A 27,915-nucleotide genomic window follows, 5' to 3' on the forward strand; every position below is an offset into this window, starting at 1 on the left:
ACATGGGCTCCCTCTTGTGGTGTGGGCCTCAAGTTGGACCAGTCATTGGTTGGCCACTCCCACAAGTTTTGTACCACCATTACCCCAGCATATCTTGTAGGCAGGACAAGTTGTAGGTTGAAGGTTTTGTGGGTAGGTTAATGTCCCAGTCTTGCCACTGGAAACCTTTTCCTGGTTACAGAAGACGGCCAGTTTAGGTTCCATATCCCCCCTTACTAGGAGTCTTCAATAGGGTCATCCTTGTAGCTTCCAGGGAGTTTCCACTTCCAGGTTTCCAAATTGGCCCCCCAAGTGCCTTCTTAGTTCCAGTCTTCTCTCCCAGGACTCTCTTCCTCCACCCCCCACCCAATCCCTCCAGTTCTCATCCCCATCCAACCCAGTCTACCCTCGATATCTCTTCTATTTCCCCTTCCCAGGGAGAACCATGCATCCCCCCTTGAGGCCTCCTTGTTACTTAGACTCTCTGGATCTGTGGATTATATAGCATGATTATCCTTTACTTAACAGCTAATATTCCACTTATAAGTGAGAACATACCATGTTTGTCTTTCTGGGTCTGGGTTATCTCACTCAGGATGATTTTTTCAGTTCCACCCATTTGTCTGCAAATTTCATGTGGTCATTTTTGAGCAGCTGAGCAATACTCCATTGTGTAAATGCACCAGATTTTATTTATCTATTCTTCAGTTGAAGGACATCTAGGTTGTTTCCAGTTTCTGAGTATTATGAATAAAACTGCTATAAACATACTTGAGTAAGTCTCCTTGCTGTAGGCTGGAGTATCCTTTGGGTATATGCCCAAGAGTGGTATAACTGGGTCTTGGAGTAGATAGATTCCCAGGATTCTCAGGAATGGCCATATTGATTTCCATAGTGGCTGTACAAGTTTGCACTCCCACCAGCAATGGAGGAGTGCTCCCTTTGATCCACATCCTCTCCAGCATGAGCTGTCACTTGTGTTTTTGATCTTAGCCATTCTGACAGGCTGAGATGGAATCTCAGAGTTGTTTTGATTTGCATTGCCCTGGTGGCTAAGGAGATTGAACATTTCTTTAAGTGTTTCTCAGCCATTTGAGAAACCAGTTTGGTTTGCTGATGTCTAGTTTCTTGAGTTCTTTATATATAGTGGATATTGGCCCTGTCAGATGTGGGGTTGGTGACTATGACATTTTCATACATGCACCTACTGTATTTGGAAGTCTCCCCGCTCCCCCACTACCCTCTTTCACCCCATCTCACTCCTATTACTTCTCTTTCCCTTCCAATCTCACTTCACTCCGCTTCTGTTTTCATGTCTTTTTGTTGTTGTTGTTACCCAGTGATTCATTTGGGTTGTCTACAGGAGCATGTCCTCATTACCAATGGCTACACCACTGAAGAAAGGTTTCTCCCTCCCCTGTCAACTGTTAACTGCTTATAAATCCTTGTTGGGTGTAGGAGTCCATGAGTCCCTCCCCTTTCCATGGCAGGGTGTTGAAAGGTCCAATAATATGGGGTATAATGCTATTCTTTTTTTTTTTTTTTTTGAGACAAGGTTCAGCCTGGCCTCCAACTCACTATGTAACGAACCGATGGCCTTGATGAACTTCCAGTCATATAGGCTCCACTCCCTGAGTGCTGGGATTACAGGCATGCACAACCATGTCCAGTTTATGTGGTGCTGGGGACTGAACTCAGGACTTCCTGCATCCTAGATAGGACCTCCACCAATTGAGCTGCATCCTCATTACATCCCTGTAATGTTTTTGATGCACAAAAGCTTCAAATTTTGAAGCCCACTTTATCTATTGCTTTTGCTATCAAGTCCAAGGTCATGAAAAACTTAGCTTGTATTTACTCACAGAAGTTGTGTGGTTGTAGCTGATACAGTCAGAGTGTTAATCTGCTTGGTGTCAGTTTTCCCATATGGTGTGATTCATGGGCCTGGCTTCATTCCTTTGCATGTAGAATTGCAGTTGTACCAGCGCCATCTGTTGAAGACACCATTCTTTCTTCCTGATGGAACTGAAGAGGATGTTGTCAAAACTGAGTTTGGATTGGGAAATGGAGGAATGTTGGTTAAAGGGCACAAAGCTGGATGAGTTAAGTCTAGACATCCAATGGGTAGATTACTGACGACAGTTAAAGAATGTTGTATTTAGAGTAACCTAGATCTGATAGCTCAGGCTTGGAATTCCCGCATTCAAGGGACTGAGGCAGGAGGATTGCAATTTCAAGGTTAAAATAGGCTACAGATTTATATCCTGACAAAAAGCTTAGCTCTTGGACTCTAGAGATTTGGAAGAGTACAGGCACAAGGTAGCACAACATATTCAATCCTGGTCCCCAGGGCTAAGGGACACAGAAGACAGGATTCAGGGTTAGCGTTAGAACAGAGGAGAATGTAAAGAGGGAGAAGTAAAAAGAAGGGATGAGAGATGATAAGGCAGCTAAAGGTGGGAAGGCAGAGGTCAGACACCAGAACAGCCCAGCGCCTGGGAGGTGACAGCCTGTCAGAAAAAGGGAGGAGAGTAAACAGGGTAAACAGCTGGTCTGCTGACTTTGCGGGTCGATATTAAATGAGGGAGGTGTAGCCATGAAGGAAAGACTGTGTGCGTCGTCTGTGTTTGTCCTGTGCTGTGCTCTAGTGCTGGCCCTGACTATTTAACTCTTCATGTGAACGTGGGTGCTGGGCCGCCTTCTGTATGGTCCCTAGTATAGCCTAGCGTGGGTGCTGGGCCTGTCTCTATGAGCCATTGGGATCCCTAGCCTAGGTCGGATCCCCACCTCATGGAATACTGTGGTTCAGATTTTCCCTCTTTAGTTAGAGATATTCTCCAGCTCAAATCTCAGAATACAGTACTGTGACATTTGCTTTGGGTTTTCATAGTGAGGCATCCCAGGGGGGATCGCTACCTCTTAACTGTCTAGCTGCCAGCTTGCTGCTTAGCAATGCTGTTTGAGTGCTGGGAGGAGAGGGTTTTCCTGGCACCCTTCCCTCTGCCAGTGCAGCTGCTGCAAGTGCCTCCCTCCTCTCCTCCCTCCTCCCTTCCTCCCCTTCTCCCCCCCTCCCTCTCCACTCTTTCTCGCTCTCCTTTAGAATGATCTCTGTGCAGTTTCTGGGGCTTTCCTTTGGTCCTGCTATGTCATTCGGTAGCCTGTGTTTGTCCTTGGCCAGGAAGAAGGCACCCCAGTCAGGGACAAGCCCCCTAGGATACACTCTACACTTTCTCCACTGTTCTGTTTTCCAAAATTCCCTTTCTTTCTTCCTTTGCTACTGAAATTAGTGTTTGCCATTACCCACCGCCTCATAGGGCAGCTACTCTAACTGCCCCTGGATACAGCCTGTGAGTGGATGTTATCTGACATCCTTGGAAATGTCAATTGCCAGTTTGTAGGGTTTCTAATTCTGCCTGTATTGCTCGAATTCTAAACGGTCTTTTAATAATAAAAATAATAATAAAAAAAAAGTACCAGATATTGGGGTAAATTCTGAAAGATCAGAGAGAAAAGGAACAAGCCACAGATACCTCTTACCTCTAGAACTCCTCAGCCTGAAAAAGCCTCAGTTCCTGTCTGCTTGAGCCTTATCTACCTTTCTCCGCCCAGCCCTCACTTCCTGGGATTAAAGGCATGTGGTGCTTCCCAAGCAAAGGCATGATCTCTCAAGTGCTGGGATTAAAGGCATGTGACTCCCAAGTACTGAGATTAAAGGTGTGTGTGCCACCACTGTCTGGCTCTGTTTGTCTCCTAGACTGAGTCAATCTCATGTAGTCCAGGGTGGCTTTGAACTCACATCCAGATGGATCTCTGCCTCCTGAGTACTAGGATTAAAGGTGTGTGCCACCACTGCCTGGCTTCTATGTTTAATCCAGTGGCTTGTTCTGTCCTCTGATCTTCAGGCAAGCTTTATTAGGGTACACAATATATCACTAGTCTCTGTTGTAAGCAACTGAGTCTTGGTCTACATTCTTCCATTGGTATAAGGATCAGGCCTGCCTGTCAGACTATGGTTTGGGGTTTTGTATAACACAGACCATGGCTTACCTCAGACATAGTGCTGTCTAAATCCATGCTATAAACCGTTGAAATGCAACTCTACCTATAACTTAAACTTTCACATGCTTTGTGGCAATTGTTCAGTATAGGTATTCCAGACAAAGAAACAGATTACTCCAAATGTAGTAACATTATAAAACAGAGAACCTTCCTTCCTATAAAACAGAGAACCATGCTCAGTCCAAAAGAATACCTTGGCATTTGTTTGGAGATAACTTTTAGTCTGTTTATCTAATTTATACTTGTCTAAACCATCCAGAGCATAGAATGGCTTGTTCATGGGCTCTTCTTCTCTGTTTTGTCTTGGGCACACTAGAGTCAGAACCCAGGGTCTTTTGTGTATGAGTCATGCACTGGGTGCCCGAACCACATCTCTATGGCTAAGATTCAGGTTTTGTTTGGCTTTGAGACAGAGTGTGTCTCTATCACTGAGGCTGGCCTAGAACATGCATTCCTTCTGCCCCGGCCTCCATAGTGCTTTGGTTGCAGTCATAAGCACCATACTGAGTTTATGCAGGGAGATACGGGAGAATCTCTGAAATCGTGGGTTGTGTTGTGACACTGGGCTGTTTACTTATCAGCAGCTGTTTCCTTCTGACACGGAGTTCACAGTAGTCCTGTTCTCACGGTGTCACTGCAAGGGTTACATGGGGCAAGCTTTCTTGTTGGACTATTTTGGATCACCAGCCTACACATAACAACATGGAGACTTCCATTTAATTATGAAAGCTTGGCCTTTACTTAGGCTTGCCCCCAACTAGCTCTTATAGCTTAAATTAATCTGCATTCTACCATGTGGCTTTTTTTTTAACCTCTTCCCTATTTCTATATGTTGACTTGTTCTGCATCTTCTGGTGTCTCCTGCATGCCTAGATTCTTCTTCCCAGTTTCTCTCTACCCAGAAGTCCCACCTATACCGGTGCCTAGCTATTGGCCATTCAGCTTTCTATTGCATCGATCACAGCAACACGTCTTCACACAGTGCACAAATATTCCGCAACAGTTAAATACTATAATTAAGTGGTTGGTTTTTTTCAAGTCCGGCACAAGGCACCAGTTTCACCATTACTTTATATTGTGACAGGAATTAGTTATAAAGAAAAGGCAGTAGTTTCTAAAGTAGCACATGGGAGAGATGAATAGGTATTGTATAGGTTCACCTCCCAGGTTAAGGTGCCTTTGCTCAAAGGAGGTTTCTTTCAGTGTCCTGAAATTCCCGGGTGTGACAGGGTAAATTATGACTATGAACTAGAGCCAAAGGGGAGGTTCTCTGAGAGTTCAGCTTTGCATCCCTATCCATGCTACACTAATGCTGCAAACAAGGTAAGCACTTAAAAACACCTGTCCACTCAGCTTGTGCTGAAACACAAGCATTCCCTTTATATCATTCTTAGTTCTCTGGAATAAGAAGGTCCAGTCCATCACCTTCCCTATATTTCTTGCCCTTGATGGCATCTCCATATCTGGTACCAGAGTGTGTGGATCTCCTGCTGCATCCACAGAGTTGAAGATACTGCTGACTAGAATCTGGCCTGCCTTAACCTGTTAGCCCAGGCTCTTGATGATGGGCCCCTGGCTGGAGTAACTTACAGGCTGCTCTGCTTTAGAGCATGACAATGCTTTTATTTCATCTTTTCTCCAATGACATTCTAAACTGTGTCGAGGCCACTGAGTCTTTTTATCTAATTTGTTAGCCTGGTCTTTCCCTGCCTTCAGCTTTGTGTCCTTAATTGTCCTTAATGACTGGCCGGCATGCTTTTCCATTTAGAATACACACCAAATGGTACCAAGAAGTCTGTCAGTGTCTCCTAACTGTGCCTGTCTGCTCCTTCACAGAGGCTGAGCACCCCTGTCCCCCAGGGTCAGACCCCTCTGCTCCCCTGAGCCCTTTCCTACCCTGTCTGTGCCAGAACTCAGGAGAGGCCCGGTTGCAGCACAGATCTTTGTTATTTCTGCTCCATCAGAAAGAACTCAGATCTTTCCGTTTGCTGCTTTTGTGATGACACTCCTGAAATGATCTTTGAGAAGCAGCTTTTATTTCCTTATTCATTTGTGACAGCCCAATGCTTTTGTAAAAGATAAACTAGCAGAAAAATGAAGTAAAATTACACTAATAAAAGCCCCCCCCCACACACACACTTTTGATTCCTTTCTCTACTTGTTTGTCTTTGTGACATGATCTCAGTACGTAGCTCAGTCTGGTCTCAAATTCATGGCTGAGGGTCAGGGGACAGGTGTGTCCTGCTACTATGCCTTGTACTCTTTTTTTAAGTATCTCACTATGTATCCCTGGCTGTCCTGCAACTCACTATGTATAAAACCAGGTTGAATTCACCACAGAGATCTGCCTGCCTCTGCCTCCCCAGAGCAGAGATTAAAGGTTAACTTAAAACACACACACACACACACACACACACACACACACACACACACACACACACACTATTGTTGTCTAGGTTGGCCTCAAACATGTGATCCTCTTATTTCAAACTCCCAAGTAGCAAGATTATAGGCATAAATTATGCTCAGATCAGCACAAGACTTAACTGATTGAAGTCAGTAGGTAAAAGAATTATGAGGTGGAATTGCTATGAAAGTGACTGAACACTTTCAATCTCTATACTTACCCATTGTTGATCAGTAACAAATCCATATTTAACCAAATATCTGTTCAAATCTTACTCTGAAAATGTAAATAATCCTTAGGTCTCTTGAAGTCAAGGCCAGGCCCCTTAGTCTCTTCCTTCCTGAATCTCTTCTCCTTAGTTACCGTCCAGCACATGGGAACCATTTTATCCACAGCCTCCTTCCTGACTCCAGGTGTCGGTAGTGGGGGACACCACGAGCACTGGGCTTCTTGATTCAGTCCTTAAGACGGAAAAGAAGCTAATGAATTTAGAGATTGCTCTTTTCAATGCTTTGTTCTGTCTGATCTTAAGCTACAGGCTCCCATTTTAAAAATACTTACTATTTTTAATTTTGTATATGTGTGTGTGTATGTGCATATGAGCACAGGTCCCACAGAGGTCAGAGACATCTGATCCCCCAGAGCTTGAGCTATAGTGGTTGTGAGCCACCTGACATGGGTTCTGGGAACTCAACTCAGGTCTTCTGCAAGATGAGCACCCACTCTTAATTATCAAGCTATTGTTCCAGCCCGAGAATTACTCTGCACTGGAAACTTGCATTTCTACTATAATAAGTTCAGATACATCTATGGCAGGTAAGTATCATAGGTGACTGTGAGGGTCACAATCTCAGAAAGGTAGAAAAGAAGAACACAGGGAAATTTGTAATACAAAGAATGAAAAAGATTCAGTTTTGTTAGTAAACCGACTTTATTTCCTTAAAATTCAAATGACCTCACTCTATCTTATTTTTGCTCTTGTAACAAGGAATGTGAATGCTAAGAAAATCATTCAGAGGCTGTGGGTGTAAACTCAACCGAGCACACTTGACAGGCGTGCGGCTCTGGGGTCTAACCTAGCATTGGAAAGGAAAGGGGCAGTGGGAGAAGGGAAGAGGAGGGAACAGAGAAAGAGTGGTCATCTGCATAGTTAACGAGCAATGGTAGCGGGCAGGGAAAGTGAATAAGGCATTTTAATTTCTCTGTATGCAGGAGCTGCAGTTAAAAACAGGACAAGGAGAAGGTCTGAACCCAAAGGCTGAAGATCTCGATGGGTTTAACTCGAACAGAAGAAAAGGTCCTTTTGCAAGTGTGGACCAACTCCAGGTTGGTCAGCTCTGTTCAGTGTTTCTAATGCTCTTCAATTTTGATGAGAGTCTAAGTATAGGTTAAAAAATAGCAGATTCTGAATAAAATCTTCAGACATTAGATTTTTTTGTTGCTTGTTTGTAAAATGTCCCATATTTCTTTCAAAAATTTTTATTAAATTATTTCTCATCCAGAAATGTGTTATCTTCTTATGTCGGCAGAAATGATTTATTTGAATATTGTATGAAATACATGTTATAATACTAGATTATATTTATTCCCATTACAGACAGATTTATTCTCAGAGAGACAGGTATATTTCTAAAATCTAGAACGCTACATTCAAACAGAATCAAATTATGTATGTACTATAATATATTAAGGAGTATTTTAGTGTCATATTTTAAAAAATAAAACCACAACCCATAAACTACTTTCCAAGGTCAAAGAAATTGAAAATATTTATTTAAGAAAAACAGTGTACTTAAAATTGTAATCATATTCAGAATACAAATACATCTATTTAAATTTGAAAAATATTTACATTTTACATATTTTAATAGTAACATTTAGAGTATGAATGTATTCCCACAGATACCATTTGCACCCAGAAATATTTTCACCAATTGTAATTGTCTTTTTGTCTACTGGAAACCCCACTCACAGTTGAGAAATGCTGTAAATATTAACTTAATTGTGGACTTCCTAAGGCCTTTTCCTGGGTCTAGGCTAAACTGAAGTATTTGAACACTTCCCACTCCTGATAACTGCAGGGCTGCTGCTCCTGTGGGCATCAGTGTTGGGTGGAGTGAATGCTCGAAAGGCCATACTTCACGGGTCTGTTGGGAGATTAACTGGCTTTGCGCCTTAGTTGCCTTGGCCTCACTGCTCTCTCCCCTCGTGCGTTCTTATTGCCTCGTTTCTAGTTGTTGTTTTGTGGCAGGGTCTCAGGTAAGCCGAGGTTCCTCTGAAAATTTCTGGAGTGCAGGATTACAGGCTTGGGACACCATGTCTCCTTTCTCACTCTCTTAATATAGATTCCAGTTCTTTCTGTGCTGTGTTGACTTCTCTATTTATTTGTTGTTTTAGTGCCTTTAATGACATTTCAGTGAGCTTGTGATAGGATGTATTTTAGTCATGTTTTATTTATATTTGACTTGCTTCTGGTTGTGTTAACAGGATACTAACACACTTTGTATATCCTTCCACCCTTTTGTTTTATTTTGCAATATTTGAAATTAACAATCTATAAAGTAGATTTGTTTTTTCATGGAGTATTTATTCCAGTGGGTGATTGAATAAGACATTTATTTACTTACTCATTTGACCTTGTATCAGATACCATCTGCAGGCCAGGCAGCACGTCCGAAATGAATCATAGAGAGCTGGAAGGTACTGCTCATGGAGTCTTTCAGGTAGCTCAGGTTGGAGGACGGCTGCTTAAAGAGAGCCATGGTGGAAGCATGGCCTCTAAACGTGTGGAGATGCCCAGCCTGGCTTTAATAGATGTAGAGAAAAGTGTAATGCCTTTGCCAGGCAAAAATAGCTTGAGTAACACTGTAGGATAATAAACTTTAACTCTCTACAAAACAACACAGCAACATGTTAACCAGAATCATCAGAGCCAAATGGGAAGATGAATAATTTTAATGTTCATTTTTTTTAAAGTTCTAGCCATTTAAAATGATAAGAGTTTATGGTAGGGGAGAAACAAACCACAGTGTTTCTTTTAATGTAGAAATTGGATGAGCAAAAGAAATGGTTAGATGAAGAAGTAGAGAAAGTTTTGAACCAACGCCAAGAACTAGAGATGCTGGAAGAAGACCTGAAGAAACGTGAAGCCATCGTCTCTAAAAAGGAAGCCCTGCTACAGGAGAAGAGCCACCTGGAAAATAAGAAGCTGCACTCTAGTCAGGTATCCTGTTTGTCACTTTATTCCGCTTCTAGGATATTTTCTCTCTAAAAGGTAAATCTGGAGCTGGATAAATGGCTAAGTGATTAAGAGCACTGGCTGCCCCTCCGGGGTCCTAGGTTTGATCCCAGCACACACATGGAAGCTCACAACCACGTATATACAACTCCTGTTCCAGGGGGTCCTCTTCTGGCCTCCTTGGGCATCAGGCATGCACATGGAACACAGACATACATTCAGACAAAACACCCATAAACATATAAAAATTAGAAAATTAAAAGGTAAATCACAACCTTAGTAAGTCGCTTTCCATCCAAGGGTGAGGTCCTGAGTTAGGATCTCAAGAACCCACACAAAAAGCAGTCACTTGTAATTTCCGTGTTGGGGAGGCGGAGATGGAGTTCCTGGGGCTGGCTGGCCAGCATGGCCAAATCACTGAGCTCCAGGTCCACTGAGAGACCTTGTCTCCAAACATAATGTGCAAAACCCATTGAGGAAGACACCTGATGCTGACCTCTGCCCTTGAAACACATGTTCACATACATGGACACACAGACACATAAAGATAAACTGTAGTTAAAAGCCAAAGCAAAATTATTATTCTCAGTGTCTTCTGCTCCTTTATCAAATGATTGACATCAAAGCATTGCTGCTTTCAGGTAACATGTTCCATAGTCTTCAAGTGTTACTTACTCACTTTTATATGGTGGTAAAATATATAGAACCTAAGATTTACCTTTTAATTTTGTTCTTTAGCAGTGTCTCCTATGTAGCCTGGTCTGGCCATGAGCTTCTGCCTCAGTGTCTGTTGCTAGGTTTATAGGAATGTGCCTATGGTCATGGTCAACTTAAAATTTACTTTAAAAGACATTTTTTTTGAGTTTACAATTCAGTGGCATTAATACCTACAATGTTGTTGAACTGTCACAACTATATATTTCCAAAACTTTTTCATTCCCCCAAATAGAAGCTCTGTGACCTTCCACAGTAACTCTCTTTCCCTCCTTCCTGTCACCCTCCATTAGTGATGTCAGAGGGTATTTTAAATAGATTGTACTACATGGTATTCTACAGTGGGCATTTGGAAAATGTTATCCACATGTCACTGCCACCCAACATTAGAGGGTTACAAGATTCATATAAAAAGAAAGAGGATTGTAGAATGATGGTTAGGTGTTTTGTTTTGTTTTGTTTAATTATAAAGACTTGAATAATGTCATAAATACTTTTCCTGCAGGACTTAGACCTTAGGAGCCAAGTCATGAAGTAGTTTTATGAACAGGTTTGCCTCAGTCCCAGATTTTCAGAAAGGAATGATTGTGGAAGTGAAAGCAGCAGGAACTATTTCTTGACTTACCTGCATGTATTTTCACTAATAGCATCTAAAAATGAAGCTGGCTTGTCAGACTTGAAAAGATAATTTCTCTTAGAGCTGGCATTGGGTACAGAGAGAGTCCACACCTGTGTCATAGGACAAAGGATCAGTGGCTCACATGTCAGTAAGCATCTTGACCGGAGAGTCCAAACTGATCATGGTGTGTTCTTAACATTGCTCCCCCGGGACCTGTGTGTGACTCTGCTGTCACCCATTGCTAGTCTAGTTGTCATTGAAGACAGGGTTTGGGTGGCCGCTCTGACAAACATGATTCTTGATGGCACATCCAGGTAACTGTTTAAACTGTCAGGGTCAAGTTATAGAAACTATCCCTCAAAATATGTAAAAGAACAGTAAAAGCTTAACAAATCAAAATTACAAGGGAATGATAGAAGAAATTACCTGTATCTTTAAGATATGTTTAGTTACAAAAGAGAGAAGAAAGTAAAGGTCTGTGGAGTAAAATACTATCTTAAAGTTTACTTTATGAGATGGGAAAAGAAAAAGCATAAAACAGCTGTTTTCTGATTTTAAAGAGCTGTAATTTTTTACAAAGATTTTGTTTCTTAAAATTAGGTGCATATGTCTATCTGTCTGAGAAGTATGTGCAGTGTCCTGAAGAAAAGAGTGTAGCTAGAGTTACAGGTGGTTGTGGGCCACCTGTTCAGGGTGTTCAGAACCAAACCTGAGGCTTCTGCAAGAATGGCACCTGGTGTTTACCACTGAGCATCTCTCCAGCCTTGAGAGATGGTATTTTAAGAAGCAAGAACACACTGAGATAAATAGGAAGTATAAATGAGTGAAAACCACCTCAATACTTTGAAAATTTTAACAGACTTGAGACTATTATCCCACTTGATTCTTTTCAGAAAAAAGGGACATTAAAAGATTTCATTTTTTCTAGTGTTTGAGGAATATTTACAAGACTTTGATGATATGCATTTCAGACAAGGACCATGGTAGGCTGAATACTTATCTGAAATGACAGAAAAGAAAAATGCATTGCATACAGTTAACTCAAGCCAAGCATACATTTATTTAGTACCTGTAAATCTAGCATTCCTGAGGTAAGGTAAGATGATTGCAAGTTCTGGGCCCATTGGGCTATATATTATGTTTAAGGCTAACCTGGGCTACATAAGAATACCCTGCCACAAAAGAAACAAAAAAATTAAAATACTTCACTGACCTGCAAATAAGAGCTAAAAATTTAAAACTATTAGGAGAACACACAGTCTGGACTGTAGCCATTTTATAATGTAATTTTTTTAAGATTTATTTTTATTTATATTCATGTGTCTGCATCTATGTATGTGCCCACAGAGGCCAGAAGAGAGTGTTGGATCCCTGGCGTTGAAGTCACAGGTGGTTGTGAGCCACCTAGTATGGGTGCTGGGAACCAAACCTGGGTCCTCTGTGAGAGTAGTAAGTGCTCTTAACTTCTGACTCATCTCTCTGGCCTGCTTTGTGACTTTTGAGTAGTGATTTCTTGGATGTTGCACCTAAAACACAGCAGGAAAAGAAAAAACAAATAAATTGGACTTAATATTAAAAATATTGGAGATTTAAAAGACATGATCAGGAAAGTAAAAAGATAGCTTACAGAATATAGGAAAGTATTTGCAAATTTTTTATTATCTGCTAAGAGATTGAGAAAGACTTAAAATTTGATAATAAAAGAGTAACCTGCGTTCTCTCTTAACACTTGGGAGGTTGTTGAAGTAGGAAGATTATATAGCATAATCTTGTCTAAAACAAAAACAAAATAAATATGACCTAATTAAAGAAGAAAGGATCTGAAAAGACTTTTTTTCCAAAGAAGAAAAGTGAAAATAACCACATAAGAAAACAATCATAAGTTAGTCATCAAAGTAATTAATACAAAGCACAACCTTCAAAGAGATCCCACTCACTGGGGTGGCTATAATTAGAAAACCAGATTAGAAGTATTGCTGAGGGAGTGGGGAAAAAATGGAGCATTTGTCTACTGCTGGTGGGATTAGGATGGTACAGTTACCTCGGATAACCATCTCGGAGTTCTTCTAAAGGTTAAATATTCAGGTATGTGTTAACCCAGCAATTCCTTAGGTATATATTCAAGAGAAATAAAGGCACATGCCCATGTCAAAACTTCAAGGTTTATGGAATCATAGCTAAATAATAGAAACACTACAAGTGTTTATCAGCTGATGAATCAGTAGACTGTGATATATTGAGTATTGGTATTAGAAAGCAATGAGGCATTGATATCTGCTACATATGGTGAACCTTGAAGATACACGTTAAGTGAAATAAGCTAGTCACAATATGTATTGTGTAATACTCTTCCTGAATAGGCGATTCCAAAGCAAGTAGAATAGTGGGTGGTCGCCTTGGCTAGTGAAGTGAGGTGAGATTGGGGGGAAAATGGAGTGACTTACTGAGTCTTTATTGAAGGGTGATGAAATGATTCTAAAATGGATTGTGGCAGTGATTGCATAATTCTGAATATACTAAAACCCTTTACCGTACTTTAAATAGATGAGTTATATTATACATGAATTTTCTTATTCACAATACCTACCTATAGGCTGGGTGGTGGTAGTGCATGCCTTTACTCCCAGCACTCAGGAGGAAGAGGCAAGCTGCTCTACAGAGCTAGTTCCAGGATAGCCAGGGCTACACAGAGAAACCCTGTGTCAAAAAGAAAACAACAACAACAACCAAAAAACAAAAACAGCCACATGGTGGTGGTGGTGCACTTGGGAGGCAGAGCCTGGTGGATGGCTGTGAGTTCAAGGCCAGCCTGGGCTACAGAGCGACATCCAGGACAGGCTCCAAATCTACACAGAGAAACCCTGTCTCAAAAAAAAAAAAAAAAAAAAAAAAAAAACAGAATAATTGTAAAGCCAGGAAAGGACTTAACAAAAGCTGCATGATTACTCAGAAACTGTCTGTGAGATGGAAACAATAGGTGACACCCAGAGTTTAGGACAAAAGATGAAGGCTTGAGGGAGAACTTCAGCCCCTCCCCCGCACACACCTTTAAACAAAGGAACAGCGTTAGTGAAATGCAGTTCACTTACAGCATCAAAGTGTCAAGGTGGAAAGCAGGAGTAAGGCATAGGATGGAGCAGAACATAGTTGGCAAACTTCTTTTCTCACAGGATGCTTTTTCTTCATGAGGTGGCAGGCATTAGTCAGAATGCCCCACATAGGGAGTGCATGGAGGTCCACATGCAAATTCTGAGGTATCCCTCTTGTAACTTTGGCTTAGACACCAACATGCTGTCAGCTGGAATTACACTTCCAGCAGCCCAGCACATGTTTTTAAGTAGTCCCTACAAAAGTAGAAACCCTTATATTTAGGATCCCACATGATCCTCTCATCACATCTTACCAGCTCGTGTTTGCTTTTGCTCATATGTTTGTCTGAGACATGGTCTTACTATGGAGCCTAGGCTGGCATGGAACTTGAGGTTCTCTTGCCTCACCCTCCCATGTCCCAGAAGTGCTGAGATTACTGCCACTATTCCCAGCAGTCTTAGGAGCTAGTAAATTCCTAACTCATGCAAGTAGGGTTTTTTTTTGGGGGTGGGGGGGTGGGGATGGTGGTACCATAGCATGCATCTGGAGGTCAGAAGACCTGGTTGGGTATCAGGTCTTGCCTTCCAGCTTATTTGAGTCAAGGTCTGTCTTAGTCACTGGTGGGTAGATGAGGCTAGCTGGCCCACAAGCTTCTGGCAATTTTCCTATCTCCATCACCCATCTCCCTATGGGATGCACTGAGATCAGAGACAAGCTAGTGCATCCAACTTTTATAACGGTTCTGAAATCCATTCAGGTCATCAGGCCTGCACAGTAAGTGCTTTATGCACTGAACCATCTCTCCAGCCTAGTACATGACTCATAAATGCTACCACATTGCTTGGCATGGTGGTGCATGCCTCTAGTCCCAGCACTGGAGAAGCAGAGGCAGGTGGAGCTCTGAGTTTGAGGCCAGCCTGGTCTACATAGTGACTTCCAGGCAAGCCAAGCCTACATAATAAGACCCTTTCTAAAAATAAATAAATAGGAAAATAAATGCCACCAATGTTAAAAACAAGCAATAGAACTGAAGGAAAAAGGAACTGGAGGACACTAGGAATAGAACAAGAAGCTGGAAAAGCTTCAGGAAAGACTCATTATCTTCAATGTGGTTTTTAAAAAAGATACTGTAGCCATAAGACAGGAAGTACAGGACATTAATGACATGAACTATTAGGAATTGAAAGGGCAAACAGAAAAAGTTGAAATATTTGAGAGTGTGTTAAAAGAAAAATCACTAGAAAATAAAGGGGGAAATCTCAGATAAATCTAGGAAACCCAGCACTGAAGTAACAGGAAATCCAAAAAGATGAGTCAGAGAAAACACAACGTCAAAGCTCCTGGGATGGGGAGATGCTCAGTGGGTAAGAGCCCTGCTGCTCTTGCAGAGGACTCAGGTTCCATTCCCAGCCCCCGCATGGTGGTTCACAAACCATCTGTGACTCCAGTTCCAGAGGATCCTACGCCCTTATCTGTAGCTGACATCTGTAGCTCCCAACATCACATTAGCCTTCACTTTCTCCCTTCTAGGAACACTTAGGTTCTGATCTCAGGTACATGCATGGTGCATGTGGTAGTGTGAAAGAAAATGGCCCCCAAAGAGAGTGGAGCCATTAGGAGGTGTGGCCTTTTAGAAGAAGTGTGTCACTGTAGGGGTGGCTTTGAGGTCTGCTTTGCTCAAGCTACTAATTTTCCCAGTTCACTTCCAGTTGCCTTTGGATCAAGATGTAGAATTGTCCAGCACCATGGCTGGCTGCACGCTGCCATACTCGCAGCTGCCATGCTCCCCTCCATGATGATAACTGTCAAAACCTCTGAAACCGTAAACCACCACCTCAATGAAATGTTTTCCTTTCTAAGAGGTGCCATGGTCATGGTGTCTCTTCACAGCAACAGAGACCCTAAGACAGCACATATACATACATGCAGGCAAAACATTCATATAAAATAAAAACAAATTAATCTTAAAAAGAAAAGTTTCCCAACATAATATAAGATTCTAGACTGAAAAAAGCCCATCAAGGACCCAACACAAAAGCCTTGTGAAGGGTTTAGGTGACCAGAGGAAAGCAAATCTTTGATACTCCAACTTGAAAAACCAGTCACTTGTCAATCTCAGGAGCCACTTTCTCCACTTAAAAGATTTGAAGCATCTTCAGATTCATGAGGAAAATGTTCAACTAAAAATCCTCTTCTTGGGGCTGGAGAGATGGCTCAGAGGTTAAGAGCACTGACTGCTCTTCCAGAGGTCCTGAGTTCAATTCCCAGCACCCACATGGTGGCTCACAACCATCTGTAATGAGATCTGGCACCCTCTCCTGTCTACATAATAAATAAATCTTTAAAAAAAAAAAAAATCCTCTTCTTAGTCCAAATTCCTATTTAGTATAATGGTCCAGTGTTTCCTGTCAAACAACTGCACTTCACATATGAAAAAGGAACATGCAGCGTCTGAAGACATCACTCAGCATGGTCATGCAAGAAAAGAATTGCTGAGGTGGCTCAGTGGGCAAGGGTGCGGTCACCAAATGCAGTGTGACCCCAGGGCTCACCCCGGAGAAGGAAAACTAATACATGTAAAATAACAGATTATTGAATACATTTCCTGACAACTTTGATTAAATGAAAGTATGAGATTTTACAGGTTTGTAGAAGAGTTAGTTATAAGGTATAAAAAGATGTATCTAGTGGAAGTCTGACCATGTTTTACAGATATATCAGCTATGGATAATAGTCACAGGTTCCTAATGAGGTAAGTGAGTATCGATTTACCCCAAAGCTCTCATCTAACTTACAGTGGGAAAATAGAGGAGGGAGGACACAGAGAAGGGTGTGAGTGCTAAATTCTCCAACCTGTAGTAGACAGACAGTGTCTAAAGTGGGTTGTTTAGACAGGTGGGCAAACCATTAGAAGAACCAACTAGAAGGAGTTAAGGAGACTTATTTTAGGAAAGGTTCTGCTTTCTATTATGATATGATAAACTTTATGATATGATATGATAGTCTATATGTATGTTAGAAACAATATGGAAGTATATAATACAATATCTTTGCACATTGTTTTAAGTTATAAATGGACAGCTCCATAAACTTGACCAGATTCTTTTATTTTCTGACCATAATGAAATAATAAAAAGTATGCTGAACACACCAAATATTAACCTCTTAAGAAATTGTAACGATTTTACCATGTAATGAACTGAGGAGTAAAATAATAAAAGAAAAAGAAAAATACTGCCTCTCAAAACCTTTGATTTTTTTTTAAATGAGTCTGAGTGTTTTGCCTGCATGTATAGTGCATTATGTGTGTGCAGTTCCCAAGGAGGCCAGAAGAGGGCACCAAATCCCCTGGAACTGGATTACAGACGTTAGCTGTCATGTGAATGCTGGAAACTGAACCCTGGTCCTCTGCAAGGGGATCTTAACCACCAAGCCACCTCTCTAGCCCCCATAACTTCATATTTTGAAATGTATATAGGTAGATAGGTTTTTCGGGACAAGGTTTCTCTGTGTAACAGTTCTGGCTGTCCTGGAACTCATTCTTTAGACCAGCCTGGCCTTGAACTCACAGAGATGCACCTGCTACCAACACCCAGCAAACCTATATATTTTTTAAGAACCATTATTTAAGATTTTAGAAAGTTTATGGAAGAAAATAAAAGATAAAAACAAAATCATTTGGTATCATAATGATGTTTTTCCTGTTTTCTAAGCTGTCTGAATTTCTTGTTAACTCTTTCTATCTGATGGCTGTGTCCTTTAGGACCTAAGCACAGATAGTCTGAAAATATCAACTCGCCTGAACTTGCTGGACCAAGAGTTGTCAGAGAAGAGCTCGCAACTTGAGAGCAGCACCGCTGAGGATAAAGTCAAGATCGCAGAACAGGTTCAGGCCCTCCAGAGAGAGAAGGAGCAGCTGCAGAGACAGAGGAGCATCATGGACGAGAAGCTTCAGAATGGTAGAGTGCTGTCCCCCAAAGTAAGTCAGTATTCTCTGGAACTGGAGTTGCTGTACGATGGGTGATGTGGTGACCCCCTGGACTCTGCCCAGTGATCATAAACCTGATAAACCATCTCAGGACTGTGTCAGTAATGGGCTCCCCTGGCATCTGTTGGGTACGATAAGCCATGCTTGATGAGAGGCAGAGACCTTCACAGAATGGCACCTGCATCGACTCTTCCTGGCATCCAGGCACTAGGGAACCAATACATCCTTGAGCATGGCCTGCTCAGCTGTTTCTCACTTGACATCACAGATCACAGAAAATCATGTGAAAGTCTCCTTCCGTTTGTCTTTCAAGGAGAGCATATAACTTCTGGTTTTTTTCTTTTCCACATTTTGGAGGGCATGCACTTGTGTACATGTGCACATACTGTGGTGTGTTTGTGAGGTTGGAGGACAATGTGGAGGAGTCAGCTCTCCCCTTTTTACCATGTGTTACTCAAGGGTCAGGTGTGGCCCTCAGCTCATCTGTATTCTGTGTATGTGTGGTAGTTTTGCTAGGTAGTTCACTACAGAAAACAAGCCTGTGGCATTAGGAGTTAATTCTTTCCATGGAAACTTGACTGAGAATTCTCCACCATTCAAATGAAAATACAAATTCTAATAAAATACCTTTTAGGTACAGTTTTCATTGGAGAGGGCATATAACTCAGCTATTTTTGTTTTTTGTTTGGCTTGGTTTTGATTTTGGTTTTGGTTTTGGTTTTTAGAGACAGGATTTCTCTGTATAGCCCTGGCTGTCCTGGAACTAGCTCTGTAGACCAGGCTGGCCTTAAACTCACAGAGATCCACCTGCCTCTGCCTCCCAGTTGCTAGGATTAAAGGCGTGCGCCACCACTGCCCAGCCTGCTTTCATTTTTTTTTAACATGTAAGAAATGGCTCATTCATGGCTTTCAAGTTGCCCCAGACTTCATCTTTTAAAAGCTATTTTATTTCAATGGAAAATGATCCCAATGCCCTGTTCATAGGAGTTGTTGGACCTGAAATCTCTCTCCAAATAGTTATTGTTATGGCCTGTTATTACCTAAACAAGGGAAAGTGCTGAAAGAAGGTGAACTGCAGGAGCCTTGTGCCTTGCTAAATCTTGTGTCTTAGATTGGGCAAGGGGTGGGGGTGCTAGAAGGGCTCCAGAAGAAACAGCAGAAAGGGGTCATGTAAGTCTACTGTGAACCTACTGTCGGATGAACTGATGAAAGGAATTAAGACTACAGTAGGCGTCTAACTATCCACTGAAGGGACATTCCACACGTGTTGCCCTGTTTTATGACTTGACTTGGAAGGGATAAGCCCCTAAAACACAGCAAGTATACGTAGTGAGGAATTCCGTCTGCCAGGATGGTTACCAGGCCGTGGAGAGGAAAGCAGACACAAACAACTGCTAAGTTATGTTTCTCTTGAGAGTTCGTATTCCAACTGGGAAGACAGAAATATAAGAAAAGAGAATCCCTAAAGAACATGAAGAAGACAATGACGAGCAACGTAGGAAAGCTGTACTTATTACATTATCTACACAAACAGTGCAGAGAAGTCATCTGGGGAAGCTGTGTCGATGCTGCCTGGTGGACTGAAATCATAAGTTGGATTTTGATAGAACATTACTAGGTAGAGCAGACAGAAGAGTGAGGAAACTATTAGCAGAGGGCAGAAGCCCATTATTAATAAACAGTGAAGCCATGGTGGGTGGTATACACCTGTACCCTAGCACTTGGGAGACTGAGGTGGAGAGATGGCTGCAAATTCAAGGCAAGGTCTAGGCCAACTACGTGGTGAGGTGGGTCTCACAGAGAATGACTTCTGTTTAGTGTGGAGTTCTGTGGCAGGTAACATTGACAACACTCCCTGAACAATACCATCCAGGTGCAACACAGTCATGTGTTCCATTTGGCCTTGTAAGCTTCCCTTTGGCTTTCTTTAGTGTAGTTTTGAAGTACACTCTGCTTTCACTACCATGTTTTAAAGCCAAGATTAATATTCTCAATAAGTCTGCCAGTAGCAAATTAACGGAAGGAGATTCTAAAGTGACCCAAGACACGAATAGGTATGGAATAGCTTGCTATCTTGATGTCTTTAAACTTGCTTAAAGTTATTTTCTCTTTTTACAGTAATTATTTTTCTAATTATGTTATTTACAAGAAGTGATAGACTTTAGATCGTTTTAGTAGCAAATTGACCAACAATTCACTAAAAACAGAACACTTCCATTTTTTTGATGAAATCCAAAAACTAAAAATGATATATTTGAGGCCGGGCAGTGGTGGTGCATGCCTTTAATCTAGCACTTGGGAGGCAGAGGCAGGCAGATCTCTGTGAGTTCCAGGCCAGCCATGCCTACACAAAGAAACCCTGTCTTGAACCCTGACCCCACCCCCAAAAGACCCCAGAAGTTAAAAGTCTCTTAGGACTGGAGAGATGGCTCAGTGGTAAGAGCACTTGCTGCTCTTCCAAAGGACTGGAGTTCAGTTCCCAGCAACCATTTCAAGTGGCTCACAACGACTTGTAACTCCAGCTCCAGGGGAACTTGTGTCGTCTTCTGGACTCTGAGCACCTGCACACCTGGAATACACACACAGACATATACATACGGATAAATTAAAACTAAAATACAAAGTCTAAAGTCTTTTAACTATGGGCTTCTGCGGAACAAAGTTACACACTGTCTTACCCCAGAAGGAGAGAACTAGGGCATATAAACAATTAGCAATGTAAATCTAGATCCTGTAGCTCACATCTGCCCCTGGGGCTCACTCACTGCCATTTCCAGCTCCCAAAGGCTTGAACAGTAATCTCATTGCATCATCTCTGCCATCCACAGCACAGACAGTGCGCCTGGCAGGCTTGTGCCTGCTCAGCTGTGCACCTGCCATTGTCCTTGGCAGACATCCACTACCACTGAGGGTACACCTTCACTGATGGGCTCTCGGCCTTTCTTCAGGGACTTTTTGTCCCTGCCACATGGCACCAGACGTCACCCACTCTCTATGATTCCTGCAATCTTGCATCTCTCATGCTTTCCAAACCAGTACTTTGTGGGAACTTTTGTAAATTGCCAAGTTTGGCTGCCAATTTGAGACACAGCACTGGCTGCCTTAGAGCCCAGCTTCTACTGACCCTGAGCAGATACTTCCTGCCGCTTCGGGGGAACATACTTCCTTCAGTGGTGTGACCTCTTGTTGATCATAGCAGGTTCTCAGCCCCAGCTGATCAGACACTCCGTGTCTTACGATGGCCCCATCCCAAGGCTTACTAGAGTCTTGGCTTCCCTCTGACCCACATCCCAGGCCCCATCGTCTGCATTTCTCTTAGCATCCCTGTTCTCCTGGCCCACTGTATGCTTTTATTAAGCTCTGAGTAGCCAACAGCTTTTTTAGCCCACAGTTTAAGGTCTACATTCTTCTCAAAACAGTGTGGTCAGGTTGATCATAGCAACAGCCCACTTCTCTGCTACCAGTTTTGTCCTAGTTTCCTTTCTGTTGCTGTGATAATATACTCTGACCGAAGGCAACTCAGGGAAGGAAAGGCTTATTTCAACTCTCGGGTCACAGTCCTTCACTGAGGGAAGTCGGGGCAGGAACGTGAGCAAGAACTTGAAACAGAAACCATGGAGGAACATTGCTTGTTGGCATGCTTCTGGCTCACGCTGAGCTCCCTCTTGTATACATCCCAGAACAACAGTCAGCTGGGTCTTCCTGTATCAATCAGCAGTCAAGACAGTCCCACACAGATCTACCCACAGGTCTGTCTGGTCTGGGAAGCCCCGCGGTTGGGACGCCCTTCTCAAGTGACTACCTGTGTCTAACTGGGACACCTGCTCTGCTGTGGAACATGAGAACTAGATCTGTCCCTCTGACTGTGTTGGGGTGCCTGTTAACCCTCACTGTCCTCCTCACTTAGCAGTCTCCGCTGACTGCTCTCCTACTCCCCACTTTCAGTTGTCAGCTTTTTATCCTGCTCAGGTGGATTGGAAACGCTTCGTCTTCGTTGTCCTGCCAAGGCTCATTTTATGGACACACTGCTTCCCACTTCTGTCCACGTTGCTGCAGACTCAGCGCTGCAGAGCTGCTCTCTGAGAAGTGTGTACAGGAAGGAAACAGAATAACCTTTATGGCTAGTCTGCCTTTCCGACTTCAGTTCCTTCTCTTACGATTAAACACTCACTTATCCAAAATGTACAGAAACACAATACTTGTGAGGGAGCTTTTGTTAGTCTTTTGTTTCACTTCCTTATTGAAAGGAATGTGTGGTCTAAAACATTTAGAGACCAGTGCTGTAGGCCTTGTTCTCTAGGAAGCTATTAGAAAAGTAGATCTCTAGGACTCACCTGGACTGGTTGTCTCAGACCTTTATCAATATCTTTAGTTCAAAGTAATGGTAATGTGCTGTACGGTCCCCCATGGCCACTTACCTTGAGTTAGAGGGACCCACAGCCACATGGCGTGCTTCATCATATTTCTACCTTTTCACTCTTAAAATTTCATTGTGGGGTGTGTGTGTGTGTGTGTGTGTGTGTGTGTGTGTGTGTGTGTACATGAACACTTAACATGTGTATGCATGCACATGCTTGTATGCTGTAGCACATGTATAGAGGTCAGTGGACAGCTAGGGAGTTGGTTCCTCATTTCTGACGTGTGGATTCCAGAGTACAAACTCAGATAGGCAGGCTTGGCAGCAAAAGGCTTTGCCCACTGAGCCATGGCACTGGCCCATGTGCAGCAGTTATTTGGAGTGGACAGTCCTCAGGGTTCTATAGTTATAAGACCTCATATTTCTTAGCAGTTCCTTGACTTCCATCCTAAACTATGGAAACTAAAATGATACTAAATAGATCTCAGCAACTTTTCTTATTTTTGATAAAATATAATCTGAGTATCAATTGAAAAGTCAGATGTATTCTCTTTAGGTAACTCACTTCTTTTTCTAGGTTCCTTTTATTCATTCACTTACGTATCTTTCAAAAGTACTTAAGGTGGTTTTTTCCTCTTAAAAATGTGATTGTTGGGCCTGAAAACATGGCTTCGGTGACTAGGACCTGGGTCAGTTCCCAGCACCCACACTGAGCAGCTCACAGCCACCTGTAACTCCAGCTCCAAGACAGACAACATCCTCTTCTAGATTCTACAGGGCACCTGCACTCACATGCCAGACAATACACAATATACACAATGTAAAATCATAAAAGTTAATCTTTCAAAATATGATTATTCTGTTTATTTTGGAACAATTATCATATAAGCAAAGGATGGTTAGTTACTGCACAGAGAAATGGCAATTGAATGATTTCCCCAAATTGCTCTTCCAGAAGATTTTATAAGATGGCTTTTTAAAGTAAATATTTGACTTCCTGCTAGGTGAAGTCATATCTGATTATTGAGCTGGGAAAAAAAAAAAAAAAAAAGGTCTGGGAGTCACTAACAACTCTTAGGAGTGGTGAGGAAATGGAAATTTTTTTTAAATTTTCATTAACACATTCAACAAATAGTAAGTTTAAATTATGTGATAAATACTGTGCTCAGCAGCAAGGATGTGAGTATGGGTCAGTAGTCTTCCTGGAGAAGCTTGCTTTAGGTGACCTCAGTGCAGACATACATAGGAGGACAGAGATACATCCAAGTCTCCATTGCTAGGACCTGGGTTCCCCTGCTTTCTCCCAGACAGCATGAATTTGGACAACTCAAAGGACTATTTTGTCTTCTGACACAAACAGTATATTAACTGATATTATAGTGCCACCATTTAAAATAACACTTCATTGTACATGAACTGCGAAATGGTCTTTCAGTTAAAAAAAAAAAACAAAAAAAACCCAGTACCAGATATTGGGGTAAATGCTGAAAGAGCAGAGACAAAGGAACAGCCACAGCCACCACCTCTCACCTCACCAGCTCCTCAGCCTGAAGAGACTTCTAGCCGAAAGGGCTCCTCAGCCGAAAAGCCTTTAGTTCCTGCTCCTCACGCCTTACATACCTTTCTCCGGCCAGCCATCACTTCCTGGGATTAAAGGCATGTGTGCTTCCCAGTACTGGGATTAAAGGTGTGTGCCAGCACTGCCTGGTCTCTATGTTTAATCTAGTGGCTCGTTCTGTCCTCTGGTCTTCAGGTAAATTATTTTTTATTTTACTAGAGTACACAGTATATCACCATGCTTCATAGGAATCTTTTTTTTTTTTCTGAAGGGGGTTAAAATAGGGTCTTGTTATGCAGCCCTTGAACTCATGATTCTCTTGCCTTAGCCTTCCAAGTACTGGAATTTTAGGCAGAGGCCTCTGTGGCTGGTCCATTTCATAGGAATGAAATGTTCCACTTAATGAAATGTTCCACTTCGTCGGGTCTGACTGCTTCTGTCACCTTTGCTGCATTTCCTCCAGAGACTCTTCTGATCACAGTTCTCAGTGCAAGTGTCCCTTCCCTTTGTCCTCGCACTCTTTGGAGGTGCAGCAGACCCACCAGGTCTCCTTAGTGGAGAGTCTACACTTAAATGCACTTTAGGAATATTGGAAGGAGATGACAGTATTGCAACTTCTGTGAGCTGAGGCCATGTTCCGGTGTATCCTTTGGATTAGGTAACCAATGTTTGCTGCATTGGAACATTGTGGAACTCACTTAGCTTTTACATCTTCCATTTTGTTATGTAATGTTTATTGTGAAGACTTGATGATTCTGCATTGTACAGTGACAGGTGATACATCATACATCTTAGCCAAATCGCAAACACCGAATGAATCCTTAACATCAGTGAGAGTCTAAGGGGATAGTCCTTTAGACAGAGGCTCTGTCACATGGTAAGATCTGAGCTAAGCGTGTGACAGAATTCAGGTTATACCTTTTCTTAAGATGAATGCTCTCTGTGGTCTCTAGGAAGAACATCTTCTTTTCCAACTTGAAGAAGGAATAGAAGCCTTGGAAGCTGCGATTGAATTTGAGAACGAAAGCATCCAGAGTCGCCAGAACTCACTTAGAGCATCATTCCAGAATCTCTCTCAGAGTGAAGCTAATGTCGTGGGGAAACTAGTATGCCTAAATCTTACTGAGATTAGAGCTATTCTTTTCAAATATTTCAATAAGGTATGTTTCCAAGGAACAACACTTCCCTTACAAGAAATGGTCAAGGTACCCTTATTTATATCAAACTTTTAAAGAAACTAAAAGATTGAAAGATTTGGTGACATAACTTTAATTTATAGCCTTCCTTATTATTCCTTGATTCTAAATTTAAATGCTGTTCATGAAAAGTCTAGGGCCCTGTGAGTTTTCCTTCCTCCGTTGCTGTGAGTAGACTACACTGCATTTCTCATCATGATGTGGAGCTGGTGGAGATGAAGTGGTGCCCGGTACAGGGATAGGCTTTATTCGTCTGAATGTGATCGCTTCATGAGATCGCCTTACAGAAATCGGCAGTTCACTGATGGACATATTCTGTGTCCTTGAGAATATGTTCACATTTTCTCTAATATTTTTTCACTTAAAATATACATCATGAAAAATGGCTTTTCCCTAAAAATATATTGAATTAATGAGAGTATCCAACAGTTGATACAAAGTTAGACAAAGACTTTTTCAAGGTCTATTTGTGTGAAATAAAGTGAATGAAAAGCTCAGGATAGTAATATACCACCTTTAATCCCAGCACTAGAGAGGCAGAGGCAGGTGGATCTCTGTTAGTTTGAGGCCAGCCTGGTCTACATAATGAGTTGCATGCAGGAGAGCCAGAGCTACATAGTGAGATCTTATCTCAAAAAAAAAAAAAAAATGAAAATCTGAGGCTTGTGTATCAGTCAGTAGTCAGTAGCTATTACTGATGAGACTGTTTTGTTGGCTTGTGGCCCAGGCTTGGAGATAGAGTCTCTGATTGCATCCTGAGGGCTCCTAGCCCAAGGCCACTGTGTAAAGTGGGTGCCGTTTTAGTGAGGTCATTGGAGATTCCTGTCGGGTTCTACTGCACAGACACCGTCCCCATTGCTCTGCTTCCTACAGCACAGCAGACCTCAACAGACACATGCATGGCCTCAAGAGGAACCTCTGTGTCGATGTCAGAATGCTCTTCAACTTAGACAGAGTGATGTTGCAAGAATAGAAACATACCCCAGTATCCTTGTGGACTAGAGAAACAGTTATAGCCAGGCATGGTGGCACATGTCTGTACATTCCTAGCACTTAAGAGGCAAGTTCAAGGCCAGCCAGGGGTATACAGTAAAAACCTTGTCTCCAAAAGAAAAAGCAAGCAAGAAAGAGAATCATAAAATCTGAACTCAGTGATCTTATCTAAGAAGTTTTAGAGTGGTGACTATTAGTGCACTATTGTATTGAAAATGAAAATATTACCAATTCAAAATTCCAACAAATTCAAAAGGTTGTTAGGCTATTTTATAGTTATGTTTTACAGCATTTGCCGAGGCATCCAACACCTTTTCAAAGGCACTGAAGATGTTACTGAGGTTGAGTAATCCAAGAAAACTGGACTGACCTTTTGTTAGGCTATGTAAGCTACACTTAAAAGGCCAAAAAATGTCTTTGATAGGTGATTAATTTGCGAGAAGCTGAGCGCAAACAACAGTTGCAGAATAAAGAGATGAAAGTGAAGGTTCTGGAACTGGATAACATGGTCCACGAGTTAGAGTCGGCACTGGAGCATCTGAGACTGCAGTGTGACCGAAGACTGACCCTCCAGCAAAAGGAACACGAACAAAAGATGCAGCTGTTGTTACATCACTTCAGAGGTAACCCCTTGGGTGTCGGCTGAGGTGGGGAGTGCCGAGGAAGGAAGCCAGGCCAGAGTGGGATCTCCCAGTGTGTGTGCATAGCTCCTCCTCACAGACAATCTGGACCTTTACGTGTGTGACTACCATGCTTCGTACCTGCTCCCAGGCAATCAGAACCTCCTCTCATCCTGGTGGTCTGTTAGTCTGCCTCTTGTGTGGAAATGTAAGACAATTTCTGGCTTTTTCATGTACAGATAAGTGATAGGTTCTGTTGTCATTCCTGGTTATATTCCTTGTTATAATTTTAGTTGAGTTATATCACAGGTCAAAATTGATGGACACATAGTACTATAATATTATTAATGACCAGCAGCACAAGATTCTGGTGTAGAAAGAGAGCTCTCACACAGTCTGGCCTCACGTTACCTGAGTACATGGCTGGTATCCAAACAGGTGCTGTGGCAACACAGTCTTGCCAGCCGAGTCTCCTTCAGCTCTCGTTCAGGCTGCTTAGCCCTGAGGTTCCTGAATACAGAGCTGCAATGGGTGGAAGGGATTTGAAAGAAGCAGAAAATTGGAAAACATAAATTTGGGTCTTGAGGAAACGACAGTGAGCTAATTTTACAATGTAAATGTAACTTTGCCTAACGAACAGGATTTCCCTTGGCAGGACCCCACTGCATTCAAATATGTCCTGTTCCTTCTGTAGTTCTGTCTAATGACTCTGAAGTGGTAACTGAATCGAATGCCTGGTTTTGAGATGGCTAGGATTGCAGAGCAGTGAGTCCCGGCTCAGTTGGTGGAGCGCCACAGACCATGGGGAAGCCTTGGGTTCCGTTCCCAGCACCTCTTATTCTCATGACACTGTGTCTCAAAAAAATCAATAAGGACCCAGTTGTTCCTATAGTTATGCATGCAGGTTATACACAGTAGCTATGATTAAAATTACTAACAATTTGAGAATTTTCTAATTTCAACTGTATTTGTATGGGAAATAAAGCTGATAGGCTATGTGTCTTTTGGTTGGTTGGCCTTTTTGGTTTTGGTGCTGAAGACCAGACCCTGGGGCCTTGCACGTTAGTCATGCATTCTACCATCGGAATGCTACTGGT

The 27,915-nt window shown here is 42.2% G+C and overlaps 1 protein-coding gene and 1 long non-coding RNA gene across 4 annotated transcripts in view; one reads left to right on the forward strand and one right to left on the reverse strand.

Annotated features, from left to right (window-relative positions):
• The window catches only part of Kif27 (kinesin family member 27), a 105,350-nt gene that overhangs the window by 72,764 nt on the left and 4,671 nt on the right, over positions 1–27,915 (forward strand). For all 3 annotated transcript variants that reach the window (XM_037205682.1, XM_037205681.1, XM_028863210.2), the window contains exons 12-16: positions 7,658–7,771; positions 9,492–9,668; positions 17,870–18,085; positions 24,963–25,169; positions 26,623–26,821. In XM_037205682.1, the coding sequence (XP_037061577.1) occupies positions 7,658–7,771; positions 9,492–9,668; positions 17,870–18,085; positions 24,963–25,169; positions 26,623–26,821 (913 nt within the window). The remainder of the gene's footprint in view (positions 1–7,657; positions 7,772–9,491; positions 9,669–17,869; positions 18,086–24,962; positions 25,170–26,622; positions 26,822–27,915) is intronic.
• LOC119087989 overlaps positions 17,937–27,915 on the reverse strand; it is a 28,176-nt gene continuing 18,197 nt past the window's right edge. The window contains exons 5-6 of the long non-coding RNA XR_005091538.1: positions 27,230–27,340; positions 17,937–18,022 (exon numbers count right to left, since the gene is read on the reverse strand). This is a non-coding gene — a long non-coding RNA (uncharacterized LOC119087989). The remainder of the gene's footprint in view (positions 18,023–27,229; positions 27,341–27,915) is intronic.

The sequence above is a fragment of the Peromyscus leucopus genome, chromosome 5 (assembly GCF_004664715.2).
Source record: "Peromyscus leucopus breed LL Stock chromosome 5, UCI_PerLeu_2.1, whole genome shotgun sequence".
Taxonomy (NCBI): Eukaryota; Metazoa; Chordata; class Mammalia; order Rodentia; family Cricetidae; genus Peromyscus; species Peromyscus leucopus.